The 15,139-nt window shown below is 34.3% G+C and overlaps 3 protein-coding genes across 4 annotated transcripts; all 3 read left to right on the top strand.

Annotated features, from left to right (window-relative positions):
• The first annotated feature begins 751 nt into the window (after positions 1-751).
• On the top strand, positions 752-4,641 carry LOC110939722 (thioredoxin-like protein CXXS1). The gene is made up of 3 exons (XM_022181294.2): positions 752-1,038; positions 2,473-2,595; positions 4,314-4,641. Exons 1-3 carry the CDS (start codon positions 934-936, stop codon positions 4,464-4,466), a joined length of 381 nt encoding a protein of 126 aa, XP_022036986.1. The 5' UTR covers positions 752-933; the 3' UTR covers positions 4,467-4,641.
• Positions 4,642-6,631: 1,990 nt separating this feature from the next.
• On the top strand, positions 6,632-10,397 carry LOC110939720 (transcription factor bHLH115). Its single transcript, XM_022181293.2, has 5 exons — positions 6,632-6,918; positions 8,342-8,404; positions 8,480-8,551; positions 9,199-9,361; positions 9,875-10,397. The coding sequence occupies exons 1-5, from the start codon at positions 6,779-6,781 to the stop codon at positions 10,145-10,147; spliced, it is 711 nt and encodes a 236-aa protein (XP_022036985.1). The 5' UTR covers positions 6,632-6,778; the 3' UTR covers positions 10,148-10,397.
• A 2,141-nt stretch (positions 10,398-12,538) lies between these two features.
• On the top strand, positions 12,539-13,627 carry LOC110939719 (cysteine-rich repeat secretory protein 38). Of its 2 annotated transcripts, none has more exons than XM_022181291.2 (2): positions 12,539-13,326; positions 13,419-13,627. In XM_022181291.2, exons 1-2 carry the CDS (start codon positions 12,567-12,569, stop codon positions 13,439-13,441), a joined length of 783 nt encoding a protein of 260 aa, XP_022036983.1. In that variant the 5' UTR covers positions 12,539-12,566; the 3' UTR covers positions 13,442-13,627. The 2 variants fall into 2 exon arrangements, with proteins under 2 accessions (XP_022036983.1, XP_022036984.1); XM_022181292.2 differs by having other exon boundaries at positions 13,409-13,627.
• The last annotated feature ends 1,512 nt before the right edge of the window (positions 13,628-15,139 follow it).

Below are 15,139 nucleotides of genomic sequence, written 5' to 3'. Positions count from 1 at the left end.
GTAATGGAATGGATGAGGGAATGGAATAGACGAGGTAATGGAATGGACAATGGAATGAGATGGATCATTTCATTCCTTTGTAATGTTTGGTTACACATATGTGAATAGAATGAATCACTACTTTGTACATATTGATAAAAAAAGAAGTAACGGAATACAGTTGTATTAAAAACGACAAAAATATAATTGCCTCAATAATAATAATAATAATAATAATAATAATAATAATAATAATAATAATAATAATAGTAAAATAATTAATACTAACATTTTTATATATATTATTATTAATATAAATATATATAAATATAAACATAAATATAATAATAATAATAATAATAATAATAATAATAATAATAATAATAATAATAATAATAATAATAATAATAATAATAATAAATTTATATTTCATTCCATTCCTTGAAGGAATGAAAAAAAAACATCCCCTTACTAAGGAATGAAAATTGTTATATTTGGAAGGAGTTACATTCCTTTGGAATGCTCCATTCCATTACCCCATGATAAGCAAACATGTTTCTTTTCATTCCATTAGAATGAACCATTCCATTCCACCTTCTATTCCTTCGTACCAAACGCTACCTAAGACTTATAAATCTCTAGTTATTAGCTATTATGTCTTTATCATAAATATTCATACACTAAAATAAGAAGTCTTGAAGTATTAGTTAACCATAAATATGTTGTTTTAATCATTAAATTATTAATATTAAATATCTGTGGGCTGTATATCAAACAAAAGCATCCCATAGGATCAGTGCAAACGGCAATACAAATCCCCTGTGACACCTTCAAAGAATGATTTGAATCTGAATATGGACCCAATTTATGTTTATCCAAAACCATCTTTAGTCCTATTATAAACCTATTTTTTAGTAAAATTATTAGTAAATCTTTTTAAAAAACAGGGGAGATATGGATGCTGCTGATCAAGAACCCCCAAAACCAAGAATTGTCAAGATTAATTCAACTGAAACATGGGATTCCCATCTTCAACAATCAAAATCTGATGGAACCCCTGTAAGTATTTGCATCCTCATGATGTTACAAAAACCCTAAATTTTTTTTTTTTTTTTTTTTTTTTTTTTTTTTTTTTTTTTTTTTTTATGGTTACTGCATGAAAAAGTGTTATTCTTTAATCTTTTTTAGGTTTTTGTGTGATTGGAAGTAGAATACCTAAGAATTTATTCAATTAAATTCCAAAGCTTGTAACTTTTTTTTTTTTTAATTCTTTTGTTTATAGAGACAATTTCTTGTTCAGACTTACTTTGATCTGATCATATTTGTGTTGCAAAAACTGTTTTTTTATTAGGGTATTTTAGGGTTTTGTGTGATTGGAAGTAGAATACCTAAGAATTTATTCAAATAAATACTAAAGTTTGTAACTTTTTTTTAAAATCTTTTTATTTATAGAGAGAACTTCTTGTTCAGACTTCAATTTAATCATATTGTGTTGCAAAAACTGTTTTTTGTTAGGTTTTTTTTTTTTTTTTTTTTTTTTTTTTTTTTGTGATTGGAAGTAGAATACCTAAGAATTTATTCAATTAAACCCTAAAGCTTGCAACTTTTTTAAATCTTTTGTTTATAGAGACAGTTTCTTGTTCAGACTCACTTTGATCTGATCATAAAATGTGTTGCAAAAAACTGTTTTTTTCAGGGTTTTTTTAGCTTGCTTTTATAAACTGTGTAAAGGGTATATTTGGGAATTCTGATTCCAAATGTCTGGAATCAGAATTTGATTGTGTCAGTATAGGTTTTGACTAAATGGGTTTCAATTCTTGATTCCAAGCCTCAAATTTCTTTTCATTATTATTTATTTATGACAAATGCATGATGTAAAACCAATTTGATTTTCATTTTTTTTTTTGGCGAATTGGAAATAAATAATCCCACCTAACTCAATTTGGCCGATAATAATCTCAAGTCAGTTATTGGCCGATAATAATCCGAACTGGTCAAATTTTTTTTTTTTTTTTTGTAAAATAGTCTGCCGTTAATATAGCTTAACGGAGTTAAGTTTTTTTCCGAATTACAAACCGATGTTTTAGGGCTTTTGATTAGAACGAGGATACGAGTCGATTGATGTAAAACATACCTCGAAATTGTGCTCGAAATGGCTTGATTTTTGTTAATTGGAAGTTTAAACCTCCGAATTGAAGCACCGTTTTCGTGGGTTGGGCCTGTATTTCGAGGTAAGTTTTACATCAATCGACTCGTATCCTCGTTCTGATCAAAAGCCTTAAAACATCGGTTTGAAATTCGGAAAAAAACTTAACTCCGTTAAGCTATTTTAACGGCGGGCTATTTTACAAAAAAAACTGACCAGTTCGGATTATTATCGGCCAATACCCGACTTTGGAAGCTAGGTGGAATTATTTATTTCCAATTTGCCTTTTTTGTTTTATTTGATTTTGATATATTCTTCACTTAATGTACTTGTGTTTATGTTTATAGATGGTGGCACATTTTACAGCATCATGGTGCATCCCTTCTGTAGCCATGAACCCTTTTATAGAAGAGTTGGCCTTAGTTTTCAATGACATAATCTTTCTGACTGTTGATGTTGATGATTTTAAGGTAATTATCGCCGCTTAAATCCGTTATTTTTTCGATCTAGCTCTTGATCAATATTGTATACTTTGATGGTAATCGATAAACGATTTGATAGTCACACCCACATTGAACTTCTGTTGTACTTGTTGGGCTCGAATCGGCTGATTTACACCACTGAGTTAATTGCCATTTTAGTCCTTGTGGTTTGAGCCATTTTGCCAGTTTAGTCCAAATGTTTCATTTTTAACATCTGGATCCAAAAAGGTTTCATCGTTGCCATTTTGGTCCAACTGACTTAACTCCATCCATATCTGTTAAGTCTGCCAAGGGCATTTTTGTCATTTCATTTAAAAGAAAATAAAGAAAAAAGGATTAATAAAAAGAAAATGAAATGACAAAAATGCCCTTGGCAGAATTAACAGATATGGATGGAGTTAAGTCAGTTGGACCAAAATGGTAACGATGAAACCTTTTTGGATCCAGATGTTAAAAATGAAATCTTTGGACTAAACTGGCAAAATGGCCCAAACCACAGGGACTAAAATGGCAATTAACTCTACACCACTGGTTAATAGTTGTACCAAAGTGGCTCTTCTTTTTGTTCAAAAGTTCACTTCTTTATGGGAAACTGATAGGGAATACAAATCAATTCTTGATATGTTTATATTCTGTAATTTATTTTGATTCTCAAAACTCTAGAAAATATCAAGCAAATATATCTTTCTTAGTGAAAATTCCTCATTTTTTTTATATGAAATTGATGGGAATATATATGAGAGATTTTCTTGATGTGGTGGAGTGTTTTTGGAATATATATTCAATTGTGCATCAGTGTCTGTTACATGTATTGGACTCTAAAGCTTACACTTTTATGATACCAACTTTTTAATTCTTGACATTCTATGCATCAAGTGACCACTTCATCATGTAATGTAACTGATAGTTCATGCTGACGTGGCAGCCATAGAAGTTGCCACCTCATCCGTGACATCACCACACCACCCGTTCATAAGTCATAGAAGTAGGGCTGCAAACGAATCGAACGTTCAGTGAACAGTTCGTGAATCGTTCGGCGGGAAGTATGTTTGTGTTCGTTCGTTTAATTAAGGAGCGAACACGAAGAAATTATTTTTGTTCGTTTAGTTAAATGAACAAACACAACAGAGGCCGCGTTTGTTCATTTCTGTTTGCGAACGTTTGGTAACTTGTTCGTTTTTGTTCGATAGTTCATTATTTAATATTTTATTTAAAACTTCAAAACTACTAATAAATAAAATATTAAAAAAATTAGTGTATTGTACATTCCATACTGTTTAACATATGCTCGATTGTACATGTTCATAAACGTTTGTGTTCATGAATGTATGTTTGTGTTCATGAGCGTTTGTTTGTGTTCGTTACCTAAAGTTAACAAACGAATACGAACACATTCATTTCTTTAATGAACAAACATGAACAGATAATCTCGTTCGGTAAGTGTTCATGAACACGTTTATTTCCTTAAGAAACGAACATGAACAAGGCATTGTCCATGTTTGTTTGGTTCATTTGCAGCCTTACATAGAAGGTAAATACATACAAGAGCAAGAACCGGAGCTTTTGTATGTTAAAATGTCAGATTTAAAGTACAATAGATACAAAAACGATTGGTCGATAACAATTGGCGCAACATTAGATATGTTTCGACACGTTTAACTCTTTTTCTTTTATCTTAAAAATTTGAAATTTATAAATATTTGCAGGAAATAGCAAACAAATATGAGGTGAAGGCAATGCCAACATTCTTGTTGATAAAAGAAGGTGTTGTAGTTGGGAGACTAGTAGGAGCCAATCCAGATGAGATCAAGAAAAGGATTGAGACCCTTCTTCAATCCAACAGTCAGTTTGTGGTCTAGTGCTACTCTAACAAGTACCATGAGTTTGTTTTCTTGTACATTCCTAATCAATGTGTGCTGCACAACATGGTTTGTGGACCCTTTGTGATTCTTGTTTATACAAAACTTTTTGTGAGATTGGTTTGTGTTCACCCAATTTGATATTTTGTGAGTGGTACATAAAGCATATTGTCAACTCAAATCTTTCCATAATATATGCATATAGTTTTTAACTTCTCATTCAATTCAAAAATTACAAGCTAAAAAAATCCTTACCTCTTTTTAATGATTTTAATAATATTATTTCCCCAAAACAATCCATATTACACAAATATGTAATTATTTCCTTAAAAGGACTTTATGTGAGATTGGCTTGTGTTCACTCAATTTGATCTTTTGTAAGTGGTACATCATCATATACTCACTAAATCCCACTAATAAAGTTAAGGTAGGGTCTAAGGAGGATAGATGTAGACAACTTTACCTCTACCCTATAGGAATAGAGAGGCTGCTTCCAGTGATACCATCGGCTCGATTGTAGTTTTTTATCAAGTGTTGGACCTAAGACACATAACACTCAAATAATTGTAACAGAGACTGATTGATGCATGTACCCCATGTCTTTCAACTATCAACGTCACCACATGATACATAATTAACCATCCGCTGCTTTTAACGTTATTTCAATGAAATTAGTAAAATAACGTTAAAGTTAGTACCATTTCGCTTTTGCCTCCCAAGCGCCCATATATATATATATATATATATGCGCACACCGTAAACGAGGGCACTGTGCTACATAAAGCATAATTGTCAACCAATCTTTCCATTAATATATTATTTACCCCCATAATGCAAAACATATAACCATACATCCATATATTTTTTTAAATAATTGCAAAAAAACAATAGAATCCATATTTTTACTGGTTTAACTAAAAAGTGCATAACGTTCTCTTACGTCACTACCACGTGGTCAATGGGTTTTAACTAATCCACCCAGAGCCATCTTCGAGAACTCTCAAAATAATTTAGGCCTCGAGCGAAATAAAAAACTGCGCCCAAAATTGTGGTTAGAGGAAATGAGTTAATAAAAATAAAACCTTGAACTTAAGACCTCTACATTATCTTAATTATCTTAATGGTGATTTTTTCCACTCCATCAATAACACTGTTATGTATAATAAATGAATGTGTATATTAAATATATAATTTACTATATATATAAAAGTTTATGAAAATCTTTTGGGCCCTTTAAATTTTGGGCCTCGAGCGACAGCACGGGTTGGCCGGCCCAAGAGCCGGCCCTGGATCCACTGTTTTACTATCACGTTTTGTTTTAATTAAAAACTAAATAAAAATACAACAAAAAAGTGTGATTGGTTGATTTGAGGTCCCCACACCCTCATCCTCTCAAACCCATCAAGGAGGTGGCGATCCCCACAATGACGCCTCCTTTCGCACTTTGGTTTCGGTGCTTAACTTCTAAAGTTGCTTAGTTGACTTTGACGCTACTGGATTTACCGCCCATAATCTAAGACTGCAGGGTATGGGGCGGGGGTTTGGGGGTGGGTGGGCTGAAAACGCCCAAGCCACCACCCCGGGTGGGCATGGGTTTGGGCGTGGCCCCTTTTTCGTGGGTTTGAAGCCGGGCGTGGGGCGGGCTAGCAAGGTGACATGGCAGGCTCTCAATGGCTATGTGTCAACTCATGCCCCCAACCCAAGCTCCCAACTCAAGCCCCACCATACCCCATAGGCGTGAGTTTTTTTCCATTTTTTTCCCATTCCACGTGTCAACAAATGCCCCAACCCATGCCCCAACCCAAGCCCACCATACCCCACAGTCTAATAATAAATTTAATAATACAATTCCATCCAAAATTTAATAAATACAACTTCCATCCAAAACAACCCACATGACAATCTTATCAACATGTTGGTCTAATTTTACACAAACAAGTAACACTTTCCTAAAAAACCGCTAACAAAATCACAAACTTTTGTAGACATGAATGTGGCTTCTAATAACAGACAGGGTAGTTACTACAACAACCTCATAGTACAAGGGCCAATTCTGTCAATTAACAAAACTTAATGTCGACGTGTCACATTATGACCAACACCCGCCACCCAGTGACACCAATCCCAATCTTTAACTTCATACCCAAAATGCAAATTCTCATTCATATTCATATTCATGTGCTTTGCTTTTTCAACACCCACCGAATAAAAAAGAAAAAAAATCTGTAATTTATAATACCCTTTAACCCCATTCAACAATTTCTCATCTGGGTACTACTGCTTTCTTCCGCCGGAATCTTGAATTTCCGGCAATGGCTGCACCGGCGGAGAGTGATAATTCCAATTGTTTCTTTGATTTTAGTTTGATCGAACAGTTTTCCGTCCCCGGAGGTGAACTTCCGTCGCTTGAACCGGAGTTTCAGTGGTCGTCTGATCCTTTTTCTGAACACAGGTAGATTTTTTTTTTTTTGATTTAATTTTGTCATGAAATTTGTTTGATTTTGATTATTCTATTGTGTGTGGCTCTTGCATTGCTAATTTTTGAAATGATTTTGTTTGGGTTTGTGAGTTTAATAATTGGGGTTTTTTTTAGAGTTAATTTGATTAGGGTTTGGTGAAAAGTGATGTTGGATATAATGTTTTGATTGTTTATGGTTAAGATGTTGGAATTTGAAAAAAGAAAATTTAAAAAATTAGGTTTAAAAAGTTAGTCCCTCCGTCCCATTAAAAGTGTCCTATTTTGAATTTTCAAAGTCGTTATTTCTAAACTTTGACCTTAAATAATTTTGTTTGTGTTAGATATAATACTTGATGAAAGTTATATGGTTTGAGTGTGTTTTACAAGTGTTTTTATCGGGTTAATTTTCATCAAGTTTTATATAACACAAAAAATATATAATTAAAGTCAAAGCTTATAAATAAAGACTTTGAAAATTCAAAATAGGACACTTTTAATGGGACGGAGGTAGTATTATTTAGAGGAATGTAATATTGTATGGTAAGAATTTGAGGTAAAGTAGCTAAGTCTGAGGAGGGTAAGATGTAGACAGCCTTATTACCTCTACCCCGTATGAATAGAGAGGCTGCTTCCAGTGAGACCCCGGCTCGATAGTAGTTTTGCATCAAGCCTTGGACATAAGGTACATAACACTCAGCAATTGAGACAACTGCCGATTAGTGCATGTACCCCGTTGTCTTTCGGCTATCAACGCCACCACATGATGCATGATTAACCATCCCTTCTTTTAACGTTATTTTCACAAAATTAGTAAAATAACGTGCACTTTCACTTTTGCCCCCCGAGCGCCCACGCATATATACATTATATGCGCATACCGCAAGCGGGGCGTAAATTAGAATCATGTATATATTTCTTAAATAGTGGATAAGGCAGTTCTGAACCAAGAGAAGTATTGTAAGGTAGTTGTATGTTCTGTTTTTGAAAATATTCTATTGAAAAGTAATTAGAAAAACTCATGACTGGTTATAACTTTACATGTTCACAGATTTTGATCGAGGGTCAGCGTTGCTCTGTATTCTATAAGCCGATCCTTTACTTTGTTAGCGTTACAAATTTCAATTCTTTCGAGCATTTACCTTAAGTCCATAAGGGTCTTGGGATTTTCCGTTTAGTTTACACAATCACTTAACGTAAAATCCCTTTTATCTTCTTGTAATTCGAATTACCGGAAACTAGTTGCTGCAAACATGATTACAGTGTCCGTCCCAGAAGCCTATAACAAGTTCTGCAAGAATATTGTTTATCAATGAAAATGATTTTACGGTAACGTTCTTATGAAAAATGGCTGAGTAGTTGAAATAATCTTGTGTGTGTGTGTTTTTTTTTTTTTTTTTTTTTTTTTTTTTTTTTTCAGTAAAGGATTTGCAGATACATATGGAAAACTAAATGTACCCAAGGAGGATGAGTCTAGAAAGAGGTAAACGTTATTTATTTTCGTTTTTCCCAATTTTCTTTTTACCGTCACATATATGCTCATTTACTTTTATTGTAGGGCAAATCCGGGATCATGCTCTGATTCTAAGGCATGCCGAGAGAAGAAAAGAAGGGATAAATTGAACGATAGGCATGTTCTAGTTTTCCCATATGTTCTATGCTTATACCACATGCATAGGGCTGCAAACGAACCGAACGAAACACGAACGGGACCTTGTTCATGTTCGTTTGTTAAGAAATATATGTGTTCACGAATGGTTCATGAACACTTGCCGAACGAGATTTTACGTTCGTGTTCGTTTGTTAAGGAAATGAACTTGTTCGTGTTCGTTTGTTAATTTTAGGCAACGAACGAAACACAAACGTTCATGAACACAACTGGAAACAAACGAACACAAACAAGCGTTCATGAACAAAATATATAACACACCGACACTTTTTAAATATTTTATTTGTCGGAATTTTGAAGTATTAAAATAAAATACAAAAACTAAAAACGCTAATTAACTATCGAACATAAACAAACATGTTACCGAACGTTCACGAACATAAATGAACGAACGCGACCTCTATGCATGTTCGTTCATTCAACTAAACGAACGAAATTTCTTGTTTGTGTTCGTTTGTCTAATAAACGAACGAACTTCCTACTGAACGGTTCACGAACTGTTCGTTGAACGTTTGGTTCGTTTGCAGCCCTACTGACATGCATGTGAATTTGTACTTCACTTATACGGGAAGAAGTAACGTTTCGTATATTGACTATTGTTTGAAAAGGTTTCAAGAATTGAATGAAATATTGGACCCCGGAAGATCCACCAAGACGGACAAGACTGTTATACTGGCGGACGCTATTCGAATGGTCACTCAGTTGAGAAACGAAGCTGCGAAGCTTAAGGATTCTTCCGAAGATTTGCTAGTGAAAATCAACGAGTTAAAGGTAAATATTTGAGTTAATAGCCAAAATGGTCCCTGAGGTTTGCTCACTTTTGCCACTTTAGTCCAAAATCCAAAATTTTTAAATCTGGGTCCCTGAGGTTTGCATTTTGTTGCCATTTTAGTCCAAATTTCAAACACCCCCTTTTTTACTGTTGCAACCAGCCTATTTTGTCCTTTTGCGCAGGGGTATTTTGGGTTCTTGATCTAAGTTTGTTATAATAACTCATAAAAATGACCAAAATACCCCTGCATAAAAAGACAAAATAGGCTGGTTGCAACATTCAAAAAAGGGAGTTTTTGAAATTTGGACTAAAATGGCAACAAAATGCAAACCTCAGGGAACAAAATGCAAACCTCAGGGACCCAGATTTAAAAATTTTGGATTTTGGACTAAAGTGGCAAAAGTGAGCAAACCTCAGGGACCATTTTGGCTATTAACTCTAAATATTTTGAACGATAATTCCGTCGCTTTGATATTGTGTAACCGAGCTTAATAACTTTCTGCATACGGCAGGTTGAGAAGAACGAGCTGAGAGACGAGAAGCAGAAGTTGAAGTCGGAGAAAGAGAAACTCGAACAACAACTGAAAGCGGCTTGTTGCCACCCTCCTCCGCCTGCCTTTTACCCTCCTGTAATGCCAGTCCCGTGTCCTGGGCCCCCGCCACCCGTTGGCGGCAACAAGTTCGTGCCGTTCATGGGTTACCAAGGTGTGCCCATGTGGCAGTTTGCTTCTCCGGCTGCCGTTGATACCTCCAAGGATCATGTTCTTCGGTCGCCGCTTGCATAGAAGATATCTTTCTTTATCTGAAAATTAAACATACTTTTGCCTAATCTTATGAGCTATTGAAGAATATATGATCATGACCATTTTAGTGTAATTTAACCTTTTTGTTAAAAGGAATCCAGATTTTGACCTTGCTGGATGTTACAATGGGTTTGACTTTATCTCAAGTAGTCAACGCATTGTGGTAGTGTATCATTAACTGGAAATTTGGGTTTGGTCATTGATGAATGAAAGGTAGAAGTTTCACATGTTATCCATAAGAGTTAAATGCCATTTTAGTCCTAGTGGTTTGGGTCATTTTGCCAGTTTAGTCCAAAGGTTTTAATTTTCACCTGTGGGTTCAAAAAGGTTTCACCGTTGCCATTTTAGTCCAGTGGGTTAACTTCATCCAGGGGCGGATCTATAGGGTGGTGAGGGGTTGCCCGGGATACCCCTCAACTTTCTTTGCGAAGTGCAATTTTTCTTTTATTATCCGTTTTATTTATCTGGGATACCTTTAGACAAATGTTAGGATACCCCTCCCTAAGTATAAATGGAAAAAAAAATGGAAAAAGAAAGAAATGAAATTTTAGATTACGGAAACGAAAATTTCCGATGCGGGACTTGGAGTTGCAGGCGGCAGTTCTTGAAGAAGATGAACTTATATTATTATTAATATAATAAAATAATATAGCATTGGGAATGAAAAGCCATATTCTGCAATTTAATTAATATTATATCATTTAGTTTAGTTAATTGATTGTAAACTACTTTTTTTTCACGTTGTTTATTTATTATCTTACATGTTCGTTAATAATTTTTTTTTTAATATTTTTACGATACACACGTATTTAACCTAAATAATACATAATTTTAATTATATCTTATTTTAAAACATCATATTATAATTTATAAATATTATTACTAATTATTTAGTATTTTTATTCAACTCGTTTAATACATAGATCTATAACCTAGTAATTATATATATAGGGAAAGGGTAAAATTTGAGTTGTGAGAACTATTAGAACTAGGTCTTCCAAAATGTTTTTTGAAAAAAAAAATTCTCAAAAATCTTAAAAAAAATTCACTTGTTCTAACAAAAAAAAAAAAGTCGCATGCAAAAATTTACATTAGGTGTAAAAAAATTCATCGCTGTAACAAAATTTACATTAGGCATAAACAAAACTTACATCAGACATAACTACTTTTTTTTTTTTTGCTTTACAAATGTGTTTTTTAATATTTTCATCTACGTTTGTGCAAAAAAAATTGTGACCCAACTCACACGGGAAGTAGGAGTTCTCATGTTTTTCACAACTCATGGTGGTTCTTAATTGAACCGAAGCCTATATATATAAGGGCCCAATTTTATTAGGCGCATAGGACCCTTTAGGGGCCATCGAATTCTTAAGAATGGGTCTAGATAAAAAAAATGGGATACCCCTGAAAATTTCTTCTAGTTCCGCCACTGACTTCATCCATTAATTCTGTTAACGAGAAAGGCAATTCGGTCATTTTATATGGCCGAATTGCCCATGTAGTTCACAAGATTACATAGAAAATGACCGAATTGCCTTTCTCGTTAACAGAAAAAATGAATAAAGTTAATCCAATGGACTAAAATGGCAACGATGAAACCTTTTTGGACCCACATGCTAAAAATAAAACCTTTGGACTAAACTGACAAAATGGCCCAAACCAAAGGGACTAAAATGGCATTTAACTCTATCTATAATACAAGTAATTTGATAAATTTGACTTTTTCACTTTTTTTGTGTTTTTGTATTTTTTATACCTTTTCCTCTCAACTTTCAGCGATTGACACTTATAACCCTTTAACTTTCTAAAGACTCTGTAATCGGGTTTTACATGTTTACCTTTATGTATGTATCAGTATAAATTTTAATTACGATTTACGTTTCGCCGTAAATATTCACCAAAAATGAGTTGGTCAAATATAATATGTTCTTATGCTTGTTATTATGTATGTTTTCAGTTGGTCTACGTTTTGATGTAATTTTTATTTTGTTTCCGGAAATGAGTCGGGTTTATTTATATGTACGTCTTCAGTTGGTTTACGTCTTGACGTAAATTTTGTTTAGACTCGAGTTAGGTCAGCTATAATACATTTTCGTTAGACGGTATAAATTCGAATCACTTTACGTTTTGATACCGTTGTAACACACTGTACCATTCTTTAAATTAAAAAAAAAAACACTTTTTGCTTAAGCGGTAAATATATGTCATGAAAGATTAAAGGCTGTTGACTTTTTAAAGATAAAACTGCTTCTTGGGTCCTTGACCCTGTCATTTTGACCAAATCCAAAACTAGGTTTGACTTTTACAATTGAGTTTAACACGTAAAGTTTACATTTTAATAACCCAAAAATCAAGTATAAATAGACCAAACAGTAATACAACATAAAACATCAATTAGAAAATGGAGAAGTTTATGTTTATATTTTGGGCAATGTTTTTTATTATCATGTTGGGGTTTTGTCATGTAGACGGTATTACTCATTTGGATTCCGAGTGTTCACAAGCTCGGAACTCAACTGGGAATACCGTCTATCGATCAAACCTTAGATCTCTTTTAACTTCGTTGGCCACGAACGCCCCTCTTCAAGATGGCTTTTTCAACGCTAGTGTCGGGAACGGTTCAGACCGCGTGTACGGTCTTGTGTGGTGTCGAGCAGATGCTTCTCCCGACACATGCTCCAAGTGTTTGAACGATTTTATTAGCATACCTTTAACCGATTGTCCCGATAGCAAAGAGTTGGTGATATGGTCTAGTACGTGCAATTTAAGGTTCTCGAATGAGAGTTTCTTTGGCGAACTTTGGAACAAGTCGTCGTCATCAACTTATGGAAACAGTGGACTTGATGACCCTGCCGTGTTTACACGAGGGTTCTCGAGGATGGAAACGTTAGTACCAAGTGTTTCTAATGGGCCACTGATGTTTGCGACTAATGTTCTTGATGTCGGGGACAATGGAGAGAGGTACGGGTTGGGCCAGTGTAGTCGGGATTTGAGCAAGTTGGATTGTCAAAATTGTTTGGAGGAGCTTCTAACGAGTTATCGTGAGTACGTGTTGAATCGAACCGGGTGGGAGATGCTGGGAGTGAGTTGTGGTATGTGGTATGATAATTTTCGGTTTTATGATGCCAATTCATCAAGGCCGAATCCCCCGAACACTTCGGGTATGAGGTTTTTCGTTCTTTTCTGTTTTTTTTTACTGATAAATAACTATTTATAAGTTTAATCAATCTATATTCATGCTAGGTGGATAAAGGTGGTACAACAAAGGAGACATGATCTTGGCTTTTGTAGGAATTCTTGTGTTATATTGGATTAATGATTTCAACCATGTTTGAATTGATTATTTAATATTTATGTTATGTTTTGTTTGTAAGCTTGCTTATGTAGAAATTGAACAAAGTTTTATTGTATTTTGGTTGTTACATGTTATTTTATGTAGAAATTGAACAAAGTTTTATTGTATTTTGGTTGTTACATGTTATTTGGGCTTTGATAACTTATCGACATAAGTTGGCTTTTAGTATTGAGTCAAAGAGTCAAATTCTTTAAGGTGTTGTTTTGAACATGATCCAATATTCAATCATCATGAGACGGCCCATTTGACAAGCTAAATCAAATGATCTATCACCTTCAAAAAGTTATGGGCTTTTCTCGGCCCAATGGAGACCAACTTGCTAACCTTGCGTGTTAATCTCAAATTCGTAACTTTTTGTTTGGCTTAAAATGTCTTAAATTTACTCTTAGAACATAGAAGTTTTTAAGATTTGACATAATATATCCAATGAATTTAAATTATAATTTGGCATAAAAAGGTTGACCAAAGAATGATTCATTTGTTGAAAAATCAGGTCCTTAATTAAAGTCAAAAACACGGTATGAATGAATTTGTGTAACTCTTTTAGAATTTATCACTAAAAAACACACCAAACCACAATAGATCTAACTATCTATTTTACACCGGATTCATTCTAATCGTAACCAAACTTAAATTCTATTTTAATAATAACGAGTTAACGCAACCCGTGCGTTGCGGCGTGATATTGAAAAAGCTAAGGGACTGTTTGGCACTTCTGAATGGGTAAGTGCTGAACTAGTAAGATGTCTGAACCATTAGGTGTTGTACTTAGGGGTGTTCAAAACTATCCGTATCCGAAAATCCGATCCGAATTATCCGATATCCGAATCCGAAATATCCGAAAATTCGGATATCCGAATTTTCAAATGAGATGGATTTGGGCCATGTGGCATGTGATGATGGAGCTAGACGCTGATGTGGCATGTTATGGTGGAGGTATAGGGTGATTTGGGCCATGTGGCATGTGATGATGGACGCGGGATCCATTTTCAATTCGGGTCGGAATCTGGATTCGGGTCTCATATTAAACACGCTTCTTCCCTTTCTTTAACCTAAGTCGTTCTTCATAAGTCTTTAATCTTCCAACTGCTTCTTCTAGGATCGTTGTATCCTGATCGGAGTATTGTTTCATAGAGGCGACAATCTGAGTGAATCTATCTAGCACGACATTTAGTAGTTTGCGTACCAGAGTCAGTTGACTTAGTATTGTCCCTAATTCAGTTGCCCGTGTAACAACACTGTTTATCTTTGCGGAGAAAGAGTCCACAATGTCGTCTTCCTTCATTTGCAATAACTCGAACTCTGACATGAGGGTATGCAAACGAGCCTTTGGTACCCGATCAACACCAACATGTCTTGTTTTCAACATGTTCTAAATTTCCATTACATTTGTACAACTTGCAATTCAACATCTTCCGGTATTGCTTGGAACAAATATGCAATTGCCGACTTATCTTTCTTAACATCCGATTATGTATTTTTTGTCAGTTCAATTGTTTTTCAAAGTCCATTCGCTTCTAAAATCGATTTGATGTGAATTGCCTAAACCGTGTAATTTGTAGATTTCAAAATTGGGCATTGAAATTGGGAAATAGAACTTCCTTCCTATTGGATTACAA

The sequence above is a fragment of the Helianthus annuus genome, chromosome 5 (genome assembly GCF_002127325.2).
Source record: "Helianthus annuus cultivar XRQ/B chromosome 5, HanXRQr2.0-SUNRISE, whole genome shotgun sequence".
Classification (NCBI taxonomy): domain Eukaryota; kingdom Viridiplantae; phylum Streptophyta; class Magnoliopsida; order Asterales; family Asteraceae; genus Helianthus; species Helianthus annuus.
The sequence above is the reverse complement of the archived record's forward strand: the minus strand, read 5'-3'. Positions and strand labels throughout refer to the sequence as shown.

What these genes read in the sequence shown, in the direction of transcription:
- LOC110939719 (XM_022181291.2), top strand. Translation starts at nt 12,567, where the DNA reads ATGGAGAAGTTTATGTTTATATTTTGGGCAATGTTTTTTATTATCATG. An exon ending in GAATCCCCCGAACACTTCGG is followed by an intron (nt 13,327 to 13,418) that starts GTATGAGGTTTT and finishes AGGTGGATAAAG; the next exon opens with GTGGTACAACAAAGGAGACA.
- LOC110939720 (XM_022181293.2), top strand. Translation starts at nt 6,779, where the DNA reads ATGGCTGCACCGGCGGAGAGTGATAATTCCAATTGTTTCTTTGATTTT. An exon ending in AGGGATAAATTGAACGATAG is followed by an intron (nt 8,552 to 9,198) that starts GCATGTTCTAGT and finishes TTGTTTGAAAAG; the next exon opens with GTTTCAAGAATTGAATGAAA. An exon ending in TGAAAATCAACGAGTTAAAG is followed by an intron (nt 9,362 to 9,874) that starts GTAAATATTTGA and finishes TGCATACGGCAG; the next exon opens with GTTGAGAAGAACGAGCTGAG.
- LOC110939722 (XM_022181294.2), top strand. Translation starts at nt 934, where the DNA reads ATGGATGCTGCTGATCAAGAACCCCCAAAACCAAGAATTGTCAAGATT. An exon ending in CAAAATCTGATGGAACCCCT is followed by an intron (nt 1,039 to 2,472) that starts GTAAGTATTTGC and finishes TTATGTTTATAG; the next exon opens with ATGGTGGCACATTTTACAGC. An exon ending in TTGATGTTGATGATTTTAAG is followed by an intron (nt 2,596 to 4,313) that starts GTAATTATCGCC and finishes AAATATTTGCAG; the next exon opens with GAAATAGCAAACAAATATGA.